The sequence below is a fragment of the Schistocerca gregaria genome, chromosome 8, assembly GCF_023897955.1.
Source record: "Schistocerca gregaria isolate iqSchGreg1 chromosome 8, iqSchGreg1.2, whole genome shotgun sequence".
Lineage (NCBI taxonomy): Eukaryota > Metazoa > Arthropoda > Insecta > Orthoptera > Acrididae > Schistocerca > Schistocerca gregaria.
In genome coordinates this window covers 220,239,039-220,260,216 of record NC_064927.1, presented here as the reverse complement: position 1 = coordinate 220,260,216, position 21,178 = coordinate 220,239,039, and the positions used below count along the sequence as shown (strand labels likewise).

The following is a 21,178-nucleotide window of genomic DNA, read 5'->3' as shown; positions in this document are numbered from 1 at the left end:
ATGAATAGTCACATTTCACATATACCTGTAGATTATTTAGTGGTTCCATACGCTGTACAGCTCCTGTGGTAGCTAATGGAAGGGAACTTTCATGGGACATCCCAGGTGGCAATGGAGTCATCACCTGCAACTGTGCACTTGGTGTTAACCCAAAGCTGCAACAGAAATTAATCATTATCAGTAAAATACTCGATACAAGAAATTTAACACCAAAACTAATTATACAAGAAAAAAAAAATCTTTAAAATGGAAAACTACTTTGATCAATATTATGTGGTGCAGAAAATAACTGTAAATATCTACATATGAAGTCGTTGCCAAGACAGGAAAGTGATTTTGACAACTGACTCCACTCAAGCTCACTATCAAACTTACACAGACACCATCCATTGGGTCGAGATGTTCCTGACCTGCACTGTACAAAATTTCACATCACTGTCAACAAGAAGACACTGCAGCTACATTTATATACATACTTCACATGCGACCATATGGTGCATAGCAGGAGGATTCCATGTACCATTACCAGTCATTTTCTTTCATAATCCACTCGCAAATAGAGAGAGGAAAAACAACTGTCTAAAAGCTCCTGTATTTTCTCTCATCCTTAAGTGAAATGTATGTTGGTAGCATCAGAATTGTTCCGAAATCAGCCACAAATGCCAGTTCTGTGAATTTGCTCAACCTCACACAAAAAGAACATCGTCTTCCAGGGATTTCCATGTGGGCTGACAAAACCTCTTCATAATACTTGCAGGCTGATCAAACCTTATGGCGGCACCTCTAAATTGCTTTGTTTCACCTCTGATCTGACCTGGTGGGGATCGCAAACACACTAGCAGTACCCAAGAATGCTAGTGTTCTATACACCATCACCTTTATATATTAATTACACTTTCCCAAAATTCTCCCAATAAAATGGAGGCAAGCATTCGCCTTCCCCATGCTCATTCCATTTCATATCGCTCTGCAATGTTGCGCCTAGATATTTAATCAATGTATCTGCACCAAGCAGCATCCAATGAACTATGTAGATGAGCTTATGGCAGTTTGTGTGTTAATGATTTCACACTGGGAATGAAATTAGTTTGTTGAAACACAGTGATAAGAACAGACCACGATTAGAAATCACTTTTTCCTCAAAGTTAACATGTACATCTGTGCAGCTTCCAGTTTCTAATGTAATTTTTAGCAACAATATTTCTGTGAATATACACACACAGGTATGTCAGTATATATTTTATGGGTATAATTTTAAAAAAGTACCTCATAACATGAATTGGAATGTTAACTTACTGTATCCTCATTTACATAACTGGAATCTCACTTCTCGAAAATCTAAACAGGGAGAGCACAAACAACTTGCAATGTCGAATTAATGGAATTTAGTATTTGGTTCACTTCTGACTGTCACCTGTATGTTTCCTTATTTAGTATTTGGCTCCCTTCCGTCCCTTCAGCAGCTGCACATTTCATCGTTTTTCCTGTCGTTTCCAGTTGTCAAAAATTTTCAGAGGAAAGTATATAAAAATTAGGAAATACCTTATACAGAATCAGAATTTCAGCATCTACTTAAACATACGTCTACCCTGACTATGTAACAAGAATGCTCTGCACTTATCACAACATCAGCAACTGACTACAACAGAGGATACTTCGCAGCGTTCTTGTGCACGATTCATTTACACTGTTAATGTCAAGTGATCAGAATGAGATGTAAATATTGTGTTTTAGGACTGAAGCAAAGGAAGGGAGATTAGAGTTCCCCATTATGTCAACGAGGTCATTTGAAAAGATGCACAAACTGATCATGGAAGGATGAGGAATGAAATTAGCCATATTATTTCAGAAGAGAATAATTTCAGCTTTGCCCTCTTAACCCACCAACTCTGGATGGTCCATGAGGATTTCAACACTAGACTGTGCAAGTCCACTGTCAATTACTGTGCCACCTCCATCAGTAGTAGGCCTGATACTGATGAAAGACTGACGACTTGACACAGAAACTGTGGGATGGAACATATGCAATATTGCTATGGCTTGTACTTGGTTTGTATTGGGGACTGAAGTGTTTGAGTATCTCATTGCTGCCTGTATTTAAAATATGTAGGAGCTGCATATACATTCACAATCATTCAGAAATTTGGAAGATGTTGAAGACATTCACCACAAGTCGTGGAAAAAGTAATGCACAGTACTAGTAACCTCCCCCCATGAACCATGGACCTTGCCGTTGGTGGGGAGGCTTGCGTGCCTCAGCGATACAGATGGCCGTACCGTAGGTGCAACCACAACGGAGGGGTATCTGTTGAGAGGCCAGACAAACGTGTGGTTCCTGAAGAGGGGCAGCAGCCTTTTCAGTAGTTGCAGGGGCAACAGTCTGGATGATTGACTGATCTGGCCTTGCAACATTAACCAAAACGGCCTTGCTGTGCTGGTACTGCGAACGGCTGAAAGCAAGGGGAAACTACAGCCGTAATTTTTCCCGAGGACATGCAGCTTTACTGTATGATTAAATGATGATGGCATCCTCTTGGGTAAAATATTCCGGAGGTAAAATAGTCCCCCATTCGGATCTCCGGGCGGGGACTACTCAGGAGGATGTCGTTATCAGGAGAAAGAAAACTGGCGTTCTACGGATCGGAGCGTGGAATGTCAGATCCCTTAATCGGGCAAGTAGGTTAGAAAATTTAAAAAGGGAAATGGATAGGTTAAAGTTAGATATAGTGGGAATTAGTGAAGTTCGGTGGCAGGAGGAACAAGACTTCTGGTCAGGTGACTACAGGGTTATAAACACAAAATCAAATAGGGGTAATGCAGGAGTAGGTTTAATAATGAATAGGAAAATAGGAATGCGGGTAAGCTACTACAAACAGCATAGTGAACGCATTATTGTGGCCAAGATAGATACGAAGACCACACCTACTACAGTAGTACAAGTTTATATGCCAACTAGCTCTGCAGATGATGAAGAAATTGAAGAAATGTACGATGAAATAAAAGAAATTATTCAGATAGTGAAGGGAGACGAAAATTTAATAGTAATGGGTGACTGGAATTCGAGTGTAGGAAAAGGGAGAGAAGGAAACATAGTAGGTGAATATGGATTGGGGCTAAGAAATGAAAGAGGAAGCCGCCTAGTAGAATTTTGCACAGAGCACAACTTAATCATAGCTAACACTTGGTTTAAGAATCATGAAAGAAGGTTGTATACGTGGAAGAACCCTGGAGATACTAAAAGGTATCAGATAGATTATATAATGGTAAGACAGAGATTTAGGAACCAGGTTTTAAGTTGTAAGACATTTCCAGGGGCAGATGTGGACTCTGACCACAATCTATTGGTTATGACCTGTAGATTAAAACTGAAGAAACTGCAAAAATGTGGGAAATTAAGGAGATGGGACCTGGATAAACTGAAAGAACCAGAGGTTGTAGAGAGTTTCAGGGAGAGCACAAGGGAACAATTGACAGGAATGGAGGAAAGAAAAAGAGTAGAAGAAGAATGGGGAGCTCTGAGGGATGTAATAGTGAAGGCAGCAGAGGATAAAGTAGGTACAAAGACGAGGGCTGCTAGAAATCCTTGGGTAACAGAAGAAATATTGAATCTAATTGATGAAAGGAGAAAACATAAAAATGCAGTAAATGAAGCAGGCAAAAAGGAATACAAACGTCTTAAAAATGAGATCGACAGGAAGTGCAAAATGGCTAAACAGGGATGGCTAGAGGACAAATGTAAGGATGTAGAAGCTTATCTCACTAGGGGTAAGATAGATACTGCCTACAGGAAAATTAAAGAGACCTTTGGAGAGAAGAGAACCACGTGTATGAATATCAAGAGCTCAGATGGCAGCCCAGTTCTAAGCAAAGAAGGGAAGGCAGAAAGGTGGAAGGAGTATATAGAAGTATATACAAGGGCGATGTACTTGAGGACAATATTATGGAAATAGAAGAGGATGTAGATGAAGACGAAATGGGAGATACGATACTGCGTGAAGAGTTTGACAGAGCACTGAAAGACCTGAGTCGAAACAAGGCCCCCGGAGTAGACAACATTCCATTAGAACTACTGACGGCCTTGGGAGAGCCAGTCATGACAAAACTCTACCAGCTGGTGAACAAGATGTATGAGACTGGCGAAATACCCTCAGACTTCAAGAAGAATATAATAATTCCAATCCCAAAGAAAGCAGGTGCTGACAGATGTGAAAATTACCGAACTATCAGTTTAATAAGCCACGGCTGCAAAATACTAACGCGAATTCTTTACAGACGAATGGAAAAACTGGTAGATGCAGACCTCGGGGAGGATCAGTTTGGATTCCGTCGAAATGTTGGAACACGTGAGGCAATACTGACCTTACGACTTATCTTAGAAGAAAGATTAAGAAAAGGCAAACCTACGTTTCTAGCATTTGTAGACTTAGAGAAAGCTTTTGACAATGTTGACTGGAATACTCTTTTTCAAATTCTAAAGGTGGCAGGGGTAAAATACAGGGAGCGAAAGGCTATTTATAATTTGTACAGAAACCAGATGGCAGTAATAAGAGTCGAGGGGCATGAAAGGGAAGCAGTGGTTGGGAAAGGAGTGAGACAGGGTTGTAGCCTCTCCCCGTGAGACAGGGTTGTAGCCTCTCCCCGATGTTATTCAATCTGTATATTGAGCAAGCAGTAAAGGAAATAAAAGAAAAATTTGGAGTAGGTATTAAAATTCATGGAGACGAAGTAAAAACTTTGAGGTTCGCCGATGACATTGTAATTCTGTCAGAGACGGCAAAGGACTTGGAAGAGCAGTTGAACGGAATGGACAGTGTCTTGAAAGGAGGATATAAGATGAACATTAACAAAAGCAAAACGAGGATAATGGAATGTAGTCAAATTAAATCGGGTGATGCTGAGGGAATTAGATTAGGAAATGAGACACTTAAAGTAGTAAAGGAGTTTTGCTATTTAGGAAGTAAAATAACTGATGATGGTCGAAGTAGAGAGGATATAAAATGTAGACTGGCAATGGCAAGGAAAGCGTTTCTGAAGAAGAGAAATTTGTTAACATCGAATATAGATTTATGTATCAGGAAGTCGTTTCTGAAAGTATTTGTTTGGAGTGTAGCCATGTATGGAAGTGAAACATGGACGATAACTAGTTTGGACAAGAAGAGAATAGAAGCTTTCGAAATGTGGTGCTACAGAAGAATACTGAAGATAAGGTGGATAGATCACGTAACTAATGAGGAGGTATTGAATAGGATTGGGGAGAAGAGAAGTTTGTGGCACAACTTGACTAGAAGAAGGGATCGGTTGGTAGGACATGTTTTGAGGCATCAAGGGATCACAAATTTAGCATTGGAGGGCAGCGTGGAGGGTAAAAATCGTAGAGGGAGACCGAGAGATGAGTACACTAAGCAGATTCAGAAGGATGTAGGTTGCAGTAGGTACTGGGAGATGAAGCAGCTTGCACAGGATAGAGTAGCATGGAGAGCTGCATCAAACCAGTCTCAGGACTGAAGACAACAACAACAAAACAAGTACTAGTAATGCACAGTACTAGTAATGCACAGTACTAGTAATGCACAGTACTAGTAATGCACAGTACTAGTAATGCACAGTACTAGTAATGCACAGTACTAGTAATGCACAGTACTAGTCTCGCCAAAAAGTTTCAATAAATAAAATGAATACAAATAGCTTTTTTGACCCTTACTTGTAAACAAAATAACTGTTACGTGTGCTGAAGCTGTGCAGCACCCAAGCTTCAAAAGTTAAGATATAGAGAGCAACAAACACAGGCCTTTAGAAACATTGACATCTTATAGATAAGTAGAACTGTATATAAACAAAACAAAAAAGCTGTCTAAAAATTAAAAAAGTAGATTTCACGTACCTGTTTTTATTAAGTTGGATTGCAAAACCTGCCATTGGTTGCATGGCTCTGTTTGTAAACGTAAAATCCATCTGAATCTGCCCATTTCTGAAAAGAAATTTACACTAGTCACTAATTATGTTTTGTGATCATTGTACAAATTTTAATAGCATATCAAAAGGAGTTTATAGTGAAGTGTAACAATCAAATATCGATATGTAACTATCCGCACACCTTTCAGTGACTCATGGTTGCTGTATTCTGAACAAAGTACGAATGCTCGATGTTTTGTACTTAATTAAACTAGTGATTAGTATAAAAGTGATACTCCTAAGTAATTTTGGGAGGACAACAGTTCAAACCCACATCCGGCGATACTGACTTAGTTTTTCCGTGATTTCCCTACACAGCTCCAGGCAAATACCAGGATGGTTCCATTAAAAGGGCAGGGCCGATTTCCTTCCCCCTCCTTCCTTAATCTGATGGGACCGATGACCTCGCTGTTTGGTCCCCTCCTCCACCCCAAATCAACCAACGTAAGTAATTTAAAAGTCATGGAATTATTATACACTACAATATGTCTAACTATAAATCTTCTCCATTCACTGTCTACATTTGCAGATTCCTTTACCATCTACAAAAAGGGTGGGGAAAGGGTGTAGGGGTGTTTGATGGTACCAAAAAGTTGAAGCCAACCTTACAAGATGGAGCTCTACATGAGAAAGGAACAAACTAACTATCTTGCACAGTACTGTACTGTCAACAAAAGTAGGACTCTCGTTGCACTGAGAACCTGTGAATATTAACCAGTGAACAAATTGCCATTTCATTTTAGCCAAGTAGGGACCACGTGACTATTTTAATTTTCTTCTCATTTTTTTCCCCTATATATTTTGATCTTTTCACCATGGGTCCCCCCCCCCCTTTTTTTAGACCACTTTCTTCCTACTTTTATTGCTCCTGCCTTTCAAACCTTCTGACTAATATTTTCCTGCAGAAAACTCTCCTGTTACCTTTATCTTCTATATTTCTAAATCATCTTTTAATTTCATAGATCCTGCTTCTAGGTAATTTCTTTTCCGAAATATACTTTAAGATATGTGTTTTTAGCTTACTGTCATTTGTCCTACATAAATGTCCAAAAAATATCAACTTTTCCTTGTCATCTTATTCTTTCTATATTTTCTGAACACTGGAAAAATTGATACTTAAACACTGTTTCCCAATTCACAGGCTTATGTGCTGCTTAAGGGACCTGAACTTTTCTTCACAATTTTTCTCTCTAATATTTATAGTTTGTCTAATTCAGTGCTAGGCATTCACTTGTATACAAGGGCTCAGGTTTCATTACATTTTGTAATGTATTCCTTGATATGCACTTTTTACTGTAATTTTTTTTATTCCATGCAAACACTTCCATATTTTCTACAATTGAAGTTGACTTTGAAACCAGAACAAGTCTGTCTATGTAGAACTGCTTCATCACTGATAATCTAAAATACAGAGTGTGACAAAAGTCAATTAACTGAAAATTTAGTACAGTGTTTCGTAGCTTTAATGGCTTTTACAAAGTAGTTTGTTCCACTGAAATGGTTCAGTGTCCTCCATTGTAATCTAGATATTTAACCAATCATTTAAACACCAATTTACATACACTATGTGATCAAAAGCATCCAGACACCCCTCCAAACATATGTTTTTCATAATAAGTGCATTGTGCTGCCACCTACTCCATATCAATGACCTTAGTAGTCACACATCGAGAGAGAGAGAGAGAGAGAGAGAGAGAGAGAGAGAGAGAGAGAGAGAGAGAGAGAGAGAGAGAGAGAGAAGAATGGGGGCAATCCGCAGAACTTACGGACTTCAAACGTGCTCAAGAGATTGGGTGCAACTTGTGTCATATGTCTGTACCTGAGATTTCCACACTCCTAAACATTTGTAGGTCCATTGTTTACAATGTGATAGTGAAGTGGAAAGGTGAAGGGAGACGTACTGCACAAAGACTTACAGACCAACCTCATCTGTTGACTGACAAGATCGCTGACAGTTGAAGAGGGTCGTAATGTGTAATAGGCAGACATCTATCCAGACCATCACACAGGAATTCCAGATTGCTTCAGGATCCACTGCAAGTACTATGACAGTTAGGCAGAAGATGAGAAAACTTGGATTTCATGGTCGAGCGGATGCTCATAAGCCACACGCCAGTAAATGCCAAACGATGCCATGCTTGGTATAAGCAGCATAAATATTGGACAACTGAACAGTGGAAAAACGTGTGGAATGACAAATCACAGTACACAAAGTGGCAAACTGACGGCAGGGTGTGGGTATGAGGAATGCCCGGTGAACGTCATCTGCCAGCATGTGTAGTGCCAACAGTAAAATTCGGAGGCAGTGGTGTTATGGTGTCATCGTGATTTTCATGGAGGGGGCTTGCATCCCTTGTTGTTTTGCACGGCACTATCACATCACAGGTATACACTGATGTTTTAAGCACCTTCCTGCTTCCCACTGTTTAAGAAAAATTCGGGGATGACGATTGCATCTTTCAACACGAGCACCTCTTCATAATGCATGGCCTGTGGCGGAGTGGTTAGATGACAATAACATCTATGTAATGGCCTGGCCTGCACAGAGTCATGACATGAACCATATAGTATACCTTTGGGATGTTTTGACTGTACGTATGTCTGCGAGAGTGGAAGCTATCATCAAGGCTAAGGGTAGGCCAACACCATATTGAATTCCAGCATTACTGATGGAGGACGCCACGGACTTAAGTCATTTTCAGCCAGGTGTCCAGATATTTTCGATCACAAAGTGTATTTCATTACACAACACCCTATTATTACCAAGAATGTTTTTGGAATCTTGTTCAATCAGCTATCTTAAATGCTGTAGGTTTAATGGTTTTGTAGCAAAAACATGCACCTTCTGTATCCCCCAGACTGAAAAATAACATGGTATGAGATTCATGGATGTGTAATCTGTAGTAAGGTAGAGCAATTACTTGCTGCCGAATGAGCTGTTTCATACAATTTCAAGTATAGCAATATTATTCGGTTCAGTATTGCCTTCTCTTAACATTTTAAGATACATGTCTGCAGTCATTGTCCCATCAAACAAATTGGGGCCTATCACTTCTTTACTGCATATACCATCCCAAACTAGATTTGGGAATATTTAACTTCTCCTCAATAACAAGTCCTGAATTTTCAAAAGACCAATTCACGGAACTGTATTTGTTAATTCTTCCATTTAATTAAAAACCTGCTTCAGACTACGGGACTGTTTTGTAAAAGTTATGATCACTTTCACTGCAGATGACATACAGCTCACAGAATTCATGTCTTCAATAAAGATCATTCCATTTTAGGGTATGTAGTAATTTTTCTTTATGGGGGCTTCAGATATAGTATTTTTAACTTTCTCCTTATACTTTATAGGAACTACAGCTCATTTGAAACTCTTCTTGCACATTGCTTGGGAAATTTAATTAAGACCTGTGCATGTTGCATGTTTTCTTCGGTAGTTACTAATTTTGGACAGTCACCTCAAACCTTTGATTTAATTTGTAGGTAGCTTGCCTACCTCATGGCTGTATATGCAGGGACTTTTCAACAAAAGGTTGACTTACATTCTCACAATTTCCAGTAAGGTTTCATCACATCTATGAAGCAAACAATCCCTGTTCGAAGAAAAATTTTCTGTTCATCATGTACACCTTTCATGCTTACGATGAATGCGTAACAAACAAATTTCACTGCACAAAGGCTTCTAAAGTTATCGATGTGGAATATATTAATTACCTGATTAAAATTTAACTGAGTTTCAGTATTACTTGATCACATGTGTTCGGAAAAAAAATTATTTGTACGAACTTTCCAGACTTCTTCAAATTCAGGACCAGAGTGCAGTGAAGACTATGATATGGTGCATGGGTAGTAAACAATATTTCAACAACATTCATAAAAATCATTTTAAACACTAACACTTCATGTTATTTGTGTCCAATGCTTATAACTTTTCTGATAATACACTGATGTGTGGACACCATAAATGGTAGCTAAAAATACAGCACAATTACGCAACTACTGATTCAGAAAGCATTAAAGTACATGTTGCACCCATGTATTCTGAGATAGATAATCACCTGCGTGAAAATGTTCCCCAAATGTCAAGTCCCTTGCCCTTTTCTGCTGGTAGCCAGTTAGCTTTGGGAGGTGAATACATAACTGGTGCAGAGGCAAAACCAAATATGTCACCAAGGAGACCAGTTGTTGATTGAGAAACTGGAGCAGCAGTTGCAGCAGCAGCGGCAGCCGCAGGAGCGGCATTATTGGTAACATCACCACCCAACTGGAAAAAAAGCCCTTCAGTCAATTAATAATGAAAAAAGTAAAGTTGAGTCTTTGGGAGGATATTTACTTTTTGTATACTAAGGAATGTTGTTTTTAAATAAGGCACAACTATTTTGTAACACACAACACTGATGCGGCAGACGTAGGTCCTAGCTACATAATAATTAATCACCTATTTTCATTGTACAAGACCAACTGTTCATACTACAGTTCACTGTGTGTCCTTAATGGAGTAGCCAAGTTTACCAGTGATAACTGTTTCAGCAGGCACAACAGCACCTATCTGAATATGCAAGCAAACAGGTAGTAACACAAAGACTTCTTACTTAAGTAATATTACTGTAAGGCAATCTTAGCTGTTGGGACATAGCAAATTGCAGCTTAACGCACCTGTTACATTTCCTGCTCCCAAGAATAAGCCCCCCCTCCCCCATTCTACATCTGAGGCAGGTGCACATGCAATATACTGTAATTACATAATTGGATAGATTAAAAAAATCTACTCACCAAGTGGCAGCAGGAGACACACACATGAAAAACTGTTTTGGTTGGTAAGCTTTCGGAGCCAGTAGCTCCTCCTTCAGGCACAAGGATTGAAGGGGAAAGAAGAAGGGTGAAGGGAAAGGACTGGAGGTGTCTAGGAAAGCAGGTAGATTTCGGGAAAGTCACCCAGATCTGGGGGTCAGGGGAGACTTATGTACGGGATGAGAAGAAATGTGTGTGTTTTGTGTGTATGTTCTGCCCACTTGGTGAGTAGATTTTTTACCTAAGCTTTTTTTTTTACCAATGATTGTTTTCATTGTTATACTGAAAGTACAGGAATATGTGAAAGTGTTATGTATCCAAAATCTCAAAGTTATAGCTCAATTGTTTATAGTTTTTTCCTAGTTATTAACACATAATTAGTTTTACTGGAAGTCTTGACAATTAGAAGATACAGGTAAATGCCGTAACTTCAATATCATGTAAGGAAAAAAACTCATGATCTAACCGGCAAGGTAGCTATTGTAATCTCTGATTGGCAAGCATACACTTAACTTTTTGAGAACATATTTGGAGTTATCTTTAAGTAATTTTATTGCTGTATTTTTTGGGGAGCAAAAAACACCACTCACTACTTAATTCAGTCAGTATTTTAATTTAAAATCATGAAACATTTATTCCAAGAGGGATAATATACTCTTAAATTGATAAGTTATACTATTTTATTTTTCCTACTATTTCGAACTATTCAATATGCCATACGAGTTTCAGACTAATCTTTGAAGGAAGCACTTTAATCACAAAATTCAGAAACAGAGGGTCCCAGTATGCCAATATCAGTAATTTTTGAGAGCTGCATTATGAGGTCTGAAGATGGCATACTGAATCACTGAAACTTGCAGCAAAAATAAAATAAGTCCTCAATTTGCATGGCTGTTTGACAAATTTCTTTGTTAAACAATCTTAATTCTGTCATCATACATACTGTCACTGTAAGCGAGGCAGCTCGTTTTCTATTATCGCAAAATAGGGGAGTGAATTCCACAGACATAATACATAAGCTGGGGTGGCAATCATTAAAAGAAACAACTGACAAATGCCCAAACAGCAGGGGACTGACATGCATTGATACTATGAAATAGTGCATTGACAATGGCTAGGCACAATAATCTAAATCTAGATTTGCTGAATAAGACCTGCAAGAAAGGACAACTGATTGCTCTATCATTTGTAAATTAAAACAAAAGCATTTTTTTTATTGAGGCAGAAGTTTGTGAAATTTCAATCACCAACTTTCGCCTCTGACTGCAAAAATATTTTGTTGGTACCCACCTACATAGGGAGAAATAGTTGTCTAATGAACAAACTAAGAGTTCACACAGAGAGATTAAAGTGTTCTTTCCTCCTGCAGGCCATTCAACAGTGAAATGGTAGAGAAATAGTTTGAGGGTGGTTCAATGAACAGGCACTTAACTGTGAATTGAGTAATTGTGTACATGCAAATGTACATGACTAGTTTCATCATACTGAACTTATTCTCATATTTTATGTGTAACAAAACTAATGAAGTGAATATCAATGTCACAGCCTGTAACAATGCTTTAGATGGATTTTATGAGCAAGACACCTCTCAGTGATGTGATAGGTGGCATTATTCAAAATATACTTTTAGTATATTTGATCCTGAATCATCCTGAGTGTTGCAACACAATTTTGGGACAAATTATCAGTAGTATGCTAAACACACTTTGCTGTGTCAGTGCCCAAAAGAACAACAGAAGCTATCCCCATTCAGGCCAGACCTACAGCAGGTGGCACCATCACTTCTAACTAATAACTGGTCAACACCATCTGTCTTGCTGCAATGGTCAGCTTTGATGATGTTTCTTTGTTTACGAAAGAGCCACTCAGTGACATTCTGAAGCACATCAGTTCCATTTTCCTGCAAGACATCACATAGCTCTTCCATGCATGTCTCACTAAGAGCTACTTCACGTGTAATGGCGTTTTATATGAACAGCTGGAAAGCGTCGCCACGGGTATTCCTCTTAGTCCAGTGGTAGCCAACTTCTTCATGGAACAGTTCAAAGCACACACACTACACTTGGCGACTTGCAAACATACGATGTGGTACAGATACATCGATGATACTTTCGTTGTGTGGAACCATGGTGAATAACAGCTCGATGACTTCCCAAGACACTTAACAGCCTCCATGGCAACATAAAATTTACCATGGAAGTAGAAAAGGACAAAAAACTGCCATTTCTAGATGTGCTGGTCACAAGGGATGGTAAGAGCCTGGGACACAGCGCGTATCGAAAACCGACACATGGACCAATACCTGCACAAACTATCAAACCACCACACGAGACAGAAAAGAGGCACAATTAATATGCTTGTCAAACACTCGGCGAAGTAAGGAACCAGAAAAAGAAATGTTGGGTAAGACCTTTCTGCCATACATTCCCAGAGTGACGGACAGAATCGGCCGTATACTGTGCAAACATGGTGTAAAGATGATTTTCAAACTTACAAGGATGACCAGAGTGTCTTAGATTGGCAAAGGAGAAAAGAGATCCACTTGCAATGTCGGGAATATACTGTATACCATGCACATGTGGAAAAAATTTTGTCAGAATGACTTCACGATTAATCAACACCAGGATCAAAGAATGAGAGCGACATTACAGGTTGGGGCAGGTGGAGAAATCAGCTGTGGCAGAGCATGCACTGAGTGAGACCGACTACGTAATAATATTCGCCAACACGGAAGTTCTGGCTGTAGAGAAGCACTATCACACATGCTTGTTCAGTGAAGCTGTAGAAATGCAAAAACACATTAACAGCTTCAACGAGAAAGAGGAAAGCCTTAAGGTAAACGGAGCCTGGCTTGCCATACTGCAGCGAACGACCGTTGCAGGTAGCACGAGGAGAACCGCAACTGAAATGATCGCAGAGAAGCCCTCGGACATTGGTGCGCGAAGTACATACAGTCTGCAGCTGTGAGCTCGGCTCCAGTTGACCACCGGCAATGGAGGGTGAAGCTTTGACAATGCCAGACACTCATGCTGGCGAAACGTCAGTAAAATCATTAGATGAACTTCAGCTGAAGAACCCGAGACAGAAGCCAATAGGCAGTTTGTCAAAAACTCAGAAGTTTCAGTAGCACAAGAGATTGCAGCAGAGAAGACACACACAACACTGTTGATGCAATCTGATGGAGACAGGACAAAGGTGATGAGAGCAGAGGTATACAACAAACAATTGCCAGCTGGCCCTTTGGAAGGCACAACGTAACAACTGATTCATCAGGTGGTAGTGACAAGAAGTGACAGGATAACTGATAGTTATCTCTGTTACAAAGATTATCATATAGTGACCACAGTAATAAAACCAAGACTGGAGGAGGAGGAGAAGAGATTGTAAGGCTACCAGCCAAGAAGGTGCAATGGGTGGCACTAAAGTGGATAGGGGTATTGCTAGTGAAGAGGTACAGAACAATGTCACAAAAATTTGACAGTCAGAAGGTCCCTATCAGATATTTTGGTACTTCCAACCCCACAGGGAGGTAGTGTGCACTAAAATCTCCATGTAAGGTAAGTGGGGGTTGTTCAGGAGGCCATATCAACATACTTAAGTGTCCAACCCAGGGCTAAATAAATAAATGTTGCCAGTGGTAACTGTGAAGATTGTTCGCAATCCTACTGCTATTCCTTCCAATGTGCTACAGAGGAGAATGCCATCACTGACATCTGCACAAACCAATATACAGGCCCCTCCAAATGGCCCCCTTAGCTGCAGTTCACTTATGACAGAATGCACACTGACATCAAAGAGTTGAAGAATGGTCATCAGTTTAATACATTTCTTTTTAGGACAACACAGATCACAAGGACATCAGTTGTTGCAGTAATATCCATTACAGTTTCATTTAACTATGTCACTGGTGTCCTGGTTAGGTTTAAATGGGGCAAGAGGCTAAGTCATGCACTGGGATCACTGTCACTGGTTGGGGCGCAACAACAATGACGACATATGAAGTCTGACGGCATTGGGAATCTAGCACCTCCAGGGTCACCAAAGCAGCATTCTCCTCCGCCCTCCTTCCTTCCTTCCTTTCTTTTTCTCTTACTTTAGGAGGGTTGGATTTACGGCAAGTGAGAAGAGAAGTGGACAGCCCTTGAACTCTGACAATGGTAGATCGGGGAGAAAGAGGATGCTTCTCTAGATTGGTGCAAAAAATCAGGTCCTTTAACTGCTGTTGCTGATTATGCAGGAACACAGCATATTGTTCTCAATGGAGAGACGTCTACAGACAAAGTAATCTCTGGCGTGCCACAGGCGAGTGTTATGGGACCATTGCTTTACACAATATATATGAATGACCTTATAGATAGTGTCGGAAGTTCCATGCGGCTTTTTGCGGATGACACTGTAGTATACAGAGAAGTTGCAGCATTAGAAAATTGCAGCGAAATGCAGGAAGATCTGCAGCAGATAGGCACTTGGTGCAGGGAGTGGCAACTGACACTTAACATAGACAAATGTAATGTATTGCAAATAAATAGAAAGAAGGATCATGTATTGTATGATTATATGATAGCGAAACAAACACTGGGAGTGTGCGTGCGGAACGATTTGAAGTCGAATGATCATATAAAATTAATTGTTGGTAAGGCAGGTGCCACATTGAGATTCATTGGGAGAGTCCTTAGAAAATTTAGTCCATCAACAAAGGAGGTGGCTTACAAAACACTCATTTGACCTATACTTGAGTACTGCCCATCAGTATGGGATCTGTACCAGGTCGGGTTGACAGAGGAGGTAAGATCCAAAGAAGAGAAGTGTGTTTCATCACAGGGTTATTTGGCAAGCGTAATGATGTTACAGAGATGTTTAGCAAATTCAAGTGGCAGACTATGCAAAAGAGGTGCTCTGCATGTAGCTTGCTGTCCAGGTTTTGGAAGGGTGCGTTTCTGGGTGAGGTATCAAATATATTGCTTCCCCCTACTTAAACCTCCCGAGGAGATCACGAGTAAAATCAGAGAGATTTGAGTGCACACGGAGGCTTTCTGGCAGTCGTCCTTCCCGTGAACCATACTTGTCTGGAACAGGAAAGGTTGGTAATGACAGCGGCACATAAAGTGCCCTCTGCCACACACTGTTGGGTGGCTTGCGAAGTATAAATTTAGATGTAGATGTAGAACCGTATAACAGGGCATTCCTCCCCCTTGGTTTAATTGACTTGTATGACTACCAGAGGTTAACATTGAGGGAATGGATGAAGTACGTACTTTAGGTACTGCCAATGACCTGGCCATTGTGCTGGCTGAAGTCGGCAATACCAGGGAGGAATATCCGCTATCATACTTCTAAATATGAGAGGCAATTTGAGACCTAAATTTTCTTGATGTTACATTCCTTAACGAGGATAGCACACTTTGGGAATCAAGGATAGTGAGTCTCTTCAATTCACACAAAAAGGCGGTTGCTCACATGGCAAGTTTTCACGAAGTAGCCCACCATAGTCTCTACAAATTGCATTGTTCATACAACGGGAGGGTATATGAAGCACTGGCACATAAAGCACTGCCACAGGGTGTGCAATCAGCCTCACATCACACAGGCAGACCATGATTTTTACTTTCTCATGAAACAAATCCCCTCTCAAAAGCAAGGATGAAAGCTCTAGTGTCGACCTTTTTGTCTGAAGGATCTCGACACGTACCTAATATGAAGTCAGATTCTCATTTCTCCAAGTTTCTGCGCAATTCCTCATCTGTCTGCGGCATTAAACCTTTGTGGAAAATTAAACCTTTTACTACGCTCAGGCTCTTGTGAGGTGTTACAGTAACATGTGCCTCGTGATATTTTAGTTACATGAGTAATGCTCATGACTAAGCAATATTTGCTATTTTAATTAAACTGGAAGCGTTTCATTATTCACTAAGGGGTGAAATTTCTCCAAATACACTTTCAGTATTATCTGCATCGAACAATGGTTTAGTAGACAGTCTCCTCCGCCATTCAGGTACAAACTGATGGGATAAAGTTTATGCAGATTGTTTGATTTAGCTTTCCTTCCACAGTGTGGTGAAGGAGGAAAAGTTCTCAGTGTCATAAACTACATTGCAAAATTCAATTGTACCTGAATGGACTGCCAGAACCTCACAGCCACCAGGTAATAACTTTGGTCTTTGAATTGATCCAAATATCTGCAATGGTACCACTACTCCTAACAAGTGTCAACCAGCAAGAGTAACTATCCTACCATTCGTATCTGGTATGAGTTAATATACATCAAACATTTTCGAAAACAAGACTACTGTTTAGACAACTCAAAATTCTTCTCCAAAAACTGAACTTTTTAATTTACATTAATAACTGAGAAGTCTAACAAAATTAAACAAATAACAGTACAAAATTTCTCTTTGTTTACATTAAAACTTAAGAATTTTGATCCTCTACAGGCAAATACATTTGCATTGTGGCATTAAACTTTTCTTCTACAATTCCCTAGCCACTGACTTTTCCATTACATTTGTAGTTACTATTACAACAACGAATACTATCAACATTTTGAATGCTTACCAAACTGTCCAGTCCACCACCCAGCAAATCAACTGATGGTGGTGCCGTAAACACATTTGTAGTTGTCTGTGCTGGTATTGTTGGAGCACTGATGTCCATACTGAGCAAGTCTCCAATCAGTGAATCCTGAGATGGAATGACAGCAGGCTGCTCCGTAGCTGCCACTTCCAGGACATTCTCATTCGAACCAGCTCTAAACAGATTGCACGGAAATACTTGTTAACGACAACTTCAACATCACAGGACAAACTGAATGTCTGCCCAGTCAATCAGGCAAAGCAATGGCACATTAATATGCCTGTAAAATGGTACTAATCAAATGTGTCATACCCTAAAACAAATAAGTGAATGCAAAACCAGGCTGCATATTTCAAACAAATGGACATTACTAAATGTGGAGAGACAGCTGTTAAACATAGAAACTAAGCCTCTCCTGTTCAAATACCTTCGAAAACAAAACAATATAAACAGATTCTAATGTAATCTGGTTTTCTCAGAGTGAGTGATTAGTAGAGTATATCCAGGAGTTCTGCTCAGTTGTCTCCATTTTCCACACAGTATTTTTACAACCAACACAGCCTTTAGCACTGAAAGTTTTGCTGTTATCTGTACTCACACCTGGGCTCTAAATATGCTTTATTATTATTGGTCTCTTGCCACTGTTTATAGCCGACTTCGATTACCAGTACCTTCTATGCTCGTTTTTCACAGCTCCCACTTGTGAAACACAAATTCTCTCGGTATTTTCCATCTCTGGTGGATGTGACAACTGACATAACTTTAATAAATTGAGAGCCAGATTAAATGTTATTTAAAATGAAACCTCAGTCTCTGTTTATGAGATTTTTCTGAAAGCTTTATTTCAATAGACTCCATAATTATTCTGCCCCAAAAACTTGACATTTGCATCACAATACTGGTCTATTTCCTTTCATTTCATAGTTACTGTATATAAATAAATAATCCACACCATCGAATAATTTTCACACCATAACATTAAGGGAGGGAGGGAGATATGTATTGGCTTTAATTTTTGTTTATTTACAAAAGATTTTTTCTAACAATGACTGTATCGCCAGTTACATATATCACTGTACACCTTTGTATCTCATTGCCGCCAATTTGTATCATGACACTTTATTCCCCTTTCTTGTTCACAATATTGTTAAGCGACATCTCAAAATAGACTGGTCTTTGATCCACGTTAGCAATTTGCGATAGTATGTAGGAATGTTCAATGCACAAATCATCACACAGAGATGAAAATTCACTACTGTTTCCTCTTAATCATCTGGAAGCCATGAACTGATGGTAAGTTTACCTCGGGAAGCCTAACAAATTCTGATTGAAAATCTTGATAGCTAGCCTTGGTTAGCTTTGAAACTGGTGATGCATAGTTCTTTGGCAAAAGCTAATGCATTGAGCTGGTACATTTCACTAGTCATGTCACATCTATATCGTCACTTCTGATCTACATAATCACAGAGCCCTTTTTTAGTCTCAATACTTTGCTTTTTGGACATTAAATGACCAGAAATCACAGTTCAGACAGCTCTTGCTCATATCTTACTTTCTTCCCACTACGCAGTTCCCAATGTTCTCCGTTTAAATAATTTTTTTATTTAGCTGTGTATGAGTGGTAACAGTAGCTTGTAGAATAATTAACATGTGGTTAATACTTTACTTGCAATGTGCTACTGACATGTCACAGACTGAGGCTGCAATGCCCTTACATAATATATTGGTATCTTTTGTTGGAGGTGGAGCAGTACCTAGTTTATTACAATTAATCAGTGCACACCAGTTTGTCCTCAAATTTGGTAAAAAATATGCATAATATTCAAGGGAGTACTTGGTGACAGCTGATTTGCATGGCTGTTCTAGTTGTGTGTGTTGACTATGCTCCCTGCCTCTTTCCCCGTCTGTTCTGACAGTCTGCCCACATGTAAGACATGCCACATTCACATGGAATGCTCTACACCCCCCCAGCTTTCTGAGACTGTCTACTTCAGTACATCACTGATATCTCACCGGCCACAGCTGGAATGTCGAAGCGGAAACATGCTGTCTAACTCTTCTCACATTCACTTTTCCACTATCCACAACCCCCACAATTCATGGGTAGTTCTGGTAAAATTTACATACAAGCCACCTTTACAATATTTAGGTTTCAGTCTGGATACTAGGCTATTATACACTACTGCTGGCTGAAAAGCAACCATTGGTCAGGTCTGACAAATTTAGTATTGATCTGTATCTTAAAGTATACACTCCCTGGTGCTTTGTCTGCGAGGATGAATGAACAATATTCCTAATCTAAAAGCACTTAGGTAGTACTCTGCATCGTAAGACTAGCTGCTGAGATACCTTAAGTTGTGCTGGGACTTCCAGGGTCCATGTCATGAGGTTTTAGGGTGGTAGCCTCCCATATAACTCATCGAAGAGATTGAAAGTTTTTGCAGACTGCAATATCTGCTTTGCATGTCGACAGAGGAAACTATGAAATGTAAAACTGTTCGTGGCAATTCCTTTAAAAGTTGCAGAAAACCACTCTCTGAAGGATGTTCATAAACCCTATTGCTGTTCCCTACACCCATCCCTTTCTTTTGAGGCTAACAATCTGTAGAATACAACATTATCACTACTTCAGGCACGTTTAAGATTGTATAAGTTTACAAGCAATGTGTGACATACTTATTCTGTAGTTACTTAATGTAAGGTAAGAACTAAATTACACGAGAGCAAGATCAAAATTTATCACAAGGGCAGACATGGCCTCGGTGAAAAAATTATTTTTGCGTTTTAACAAGTTACGCAATAATTTGAGTGTCAGTTTATCTATGGAACAGTTACTTGTACAGCTCTTTAAAAAACTGTCATTTTTATTTCAAATGGATAAACTAGAATACAAAGCCAACATACAGTTTTCTGTTTGGGACAGTTTACTGTCAACTGAAATTCGTTTGAATTTGTGAAGGTTTTAACAGTTAAGAAATGGATGGCTGAATTTCAAACACTTTTACTTCATTTTCAGATGGTTCATATAAGAACTGTAACCAAAAATGGAACTATCAAGAAAGTATACAATATGACTTTGAACAAATGGTAAATTTTATGAAGCAGCTAATGTAACAAGAATATTTGAAGAAATAATATGCTAGTTTTTACATCAGCATTACCGATCAGAAATATTAATGAAAGATTAATACATTCGTCCATTTAGAATCAGTCAGACGGAACAACGTTTGTGCCACTTTTGAGTTGTTAGTACAATAAGGTACACAGACTAAAGACCTAATTTACAATCAAATAAGCCTAACTCTTCTGCTTCTTCCGTTTTAGCTGTCAATGTACCTGCATTTTCCTAAAAATAGCAAGGATCAGACAGACGAAAGAGCTGATCTGCTTTTAGACCACAAGACGTAGTGAACTAGTGAAACGAGACATCTCTTTTGTTTCTCTGATCCTAACAGAACTGTTAGAATTTACTTTTTCCACTATTTCTCTTCAGAAACACTGTAGTCGCCGCTCTGTGACAATGAAATGCGACTTCCTGGCAAGGAAAATACACTCCTGGAAATGGAAAAAAGAACACATTGACACCGGTGTGTCAGACCCACCATACTTGCCCCGGACACTGCGAGAGGGCTGTACAAGCAATGATCACACGCACGGCACAGCGGACACACCAGGAACCGCGGTGTTGGCCGTCGAATGGCGCTAACTGCGCAGCATTTGTGCACCGCCGCAGTCAGTGTCAGCCAGTTTGCCGTGGCATACGGAGCTCCATCGCAGTCTTTAACACTGGTAGCATGCCGCGACAGCGTGGACGTGAACCGTACGTGCAGTTGACGGACTTTTAGCGAGGGCGTATAGT

At 39.7% G+C, this 21,178-nt stretch overlaps 1 protein-coding gene across 3 annotated transcripts in view; it reads right to left on the bottom strand.

Annotated features, from left to right (window-relative positions):
* LOC126284791 (AP-1 complex subunit beta-1) overlaps nucleotides 1-21,178 on the bottom strand; it is a 138,375-nt gene that overhangs the window by 8,216 nt on the left and 108,981 nt on the right. For all 3 annotated transcript variants that reach the window (XM_049983955.1, XM_049983957.1, XM_049983956.1), the window contains exons 12-15: nucleotides 17,302-17,494; nucleotides 10,017-10,222; nucleotides 5,882-5,968; nucleotides 26-155 (exon numbers count right to left, since the gene is read on the bottom strand). In XM_049983955.1, the coding sequence (XP_049839912.1) occupies nucleotides 26-155; nucleotides 5,882-5,968; nucleotides 10,017-10,222; nucleotides 17,302-17,494 (616 nt within the window). The remainder of the gene's footprint in view (nucleotides 1-25; nucleotides 156-5,881; nucleotides 5,969-10,016; nucleotides 10,223-17,301; nucleotides 17,495-21,178) is intronic.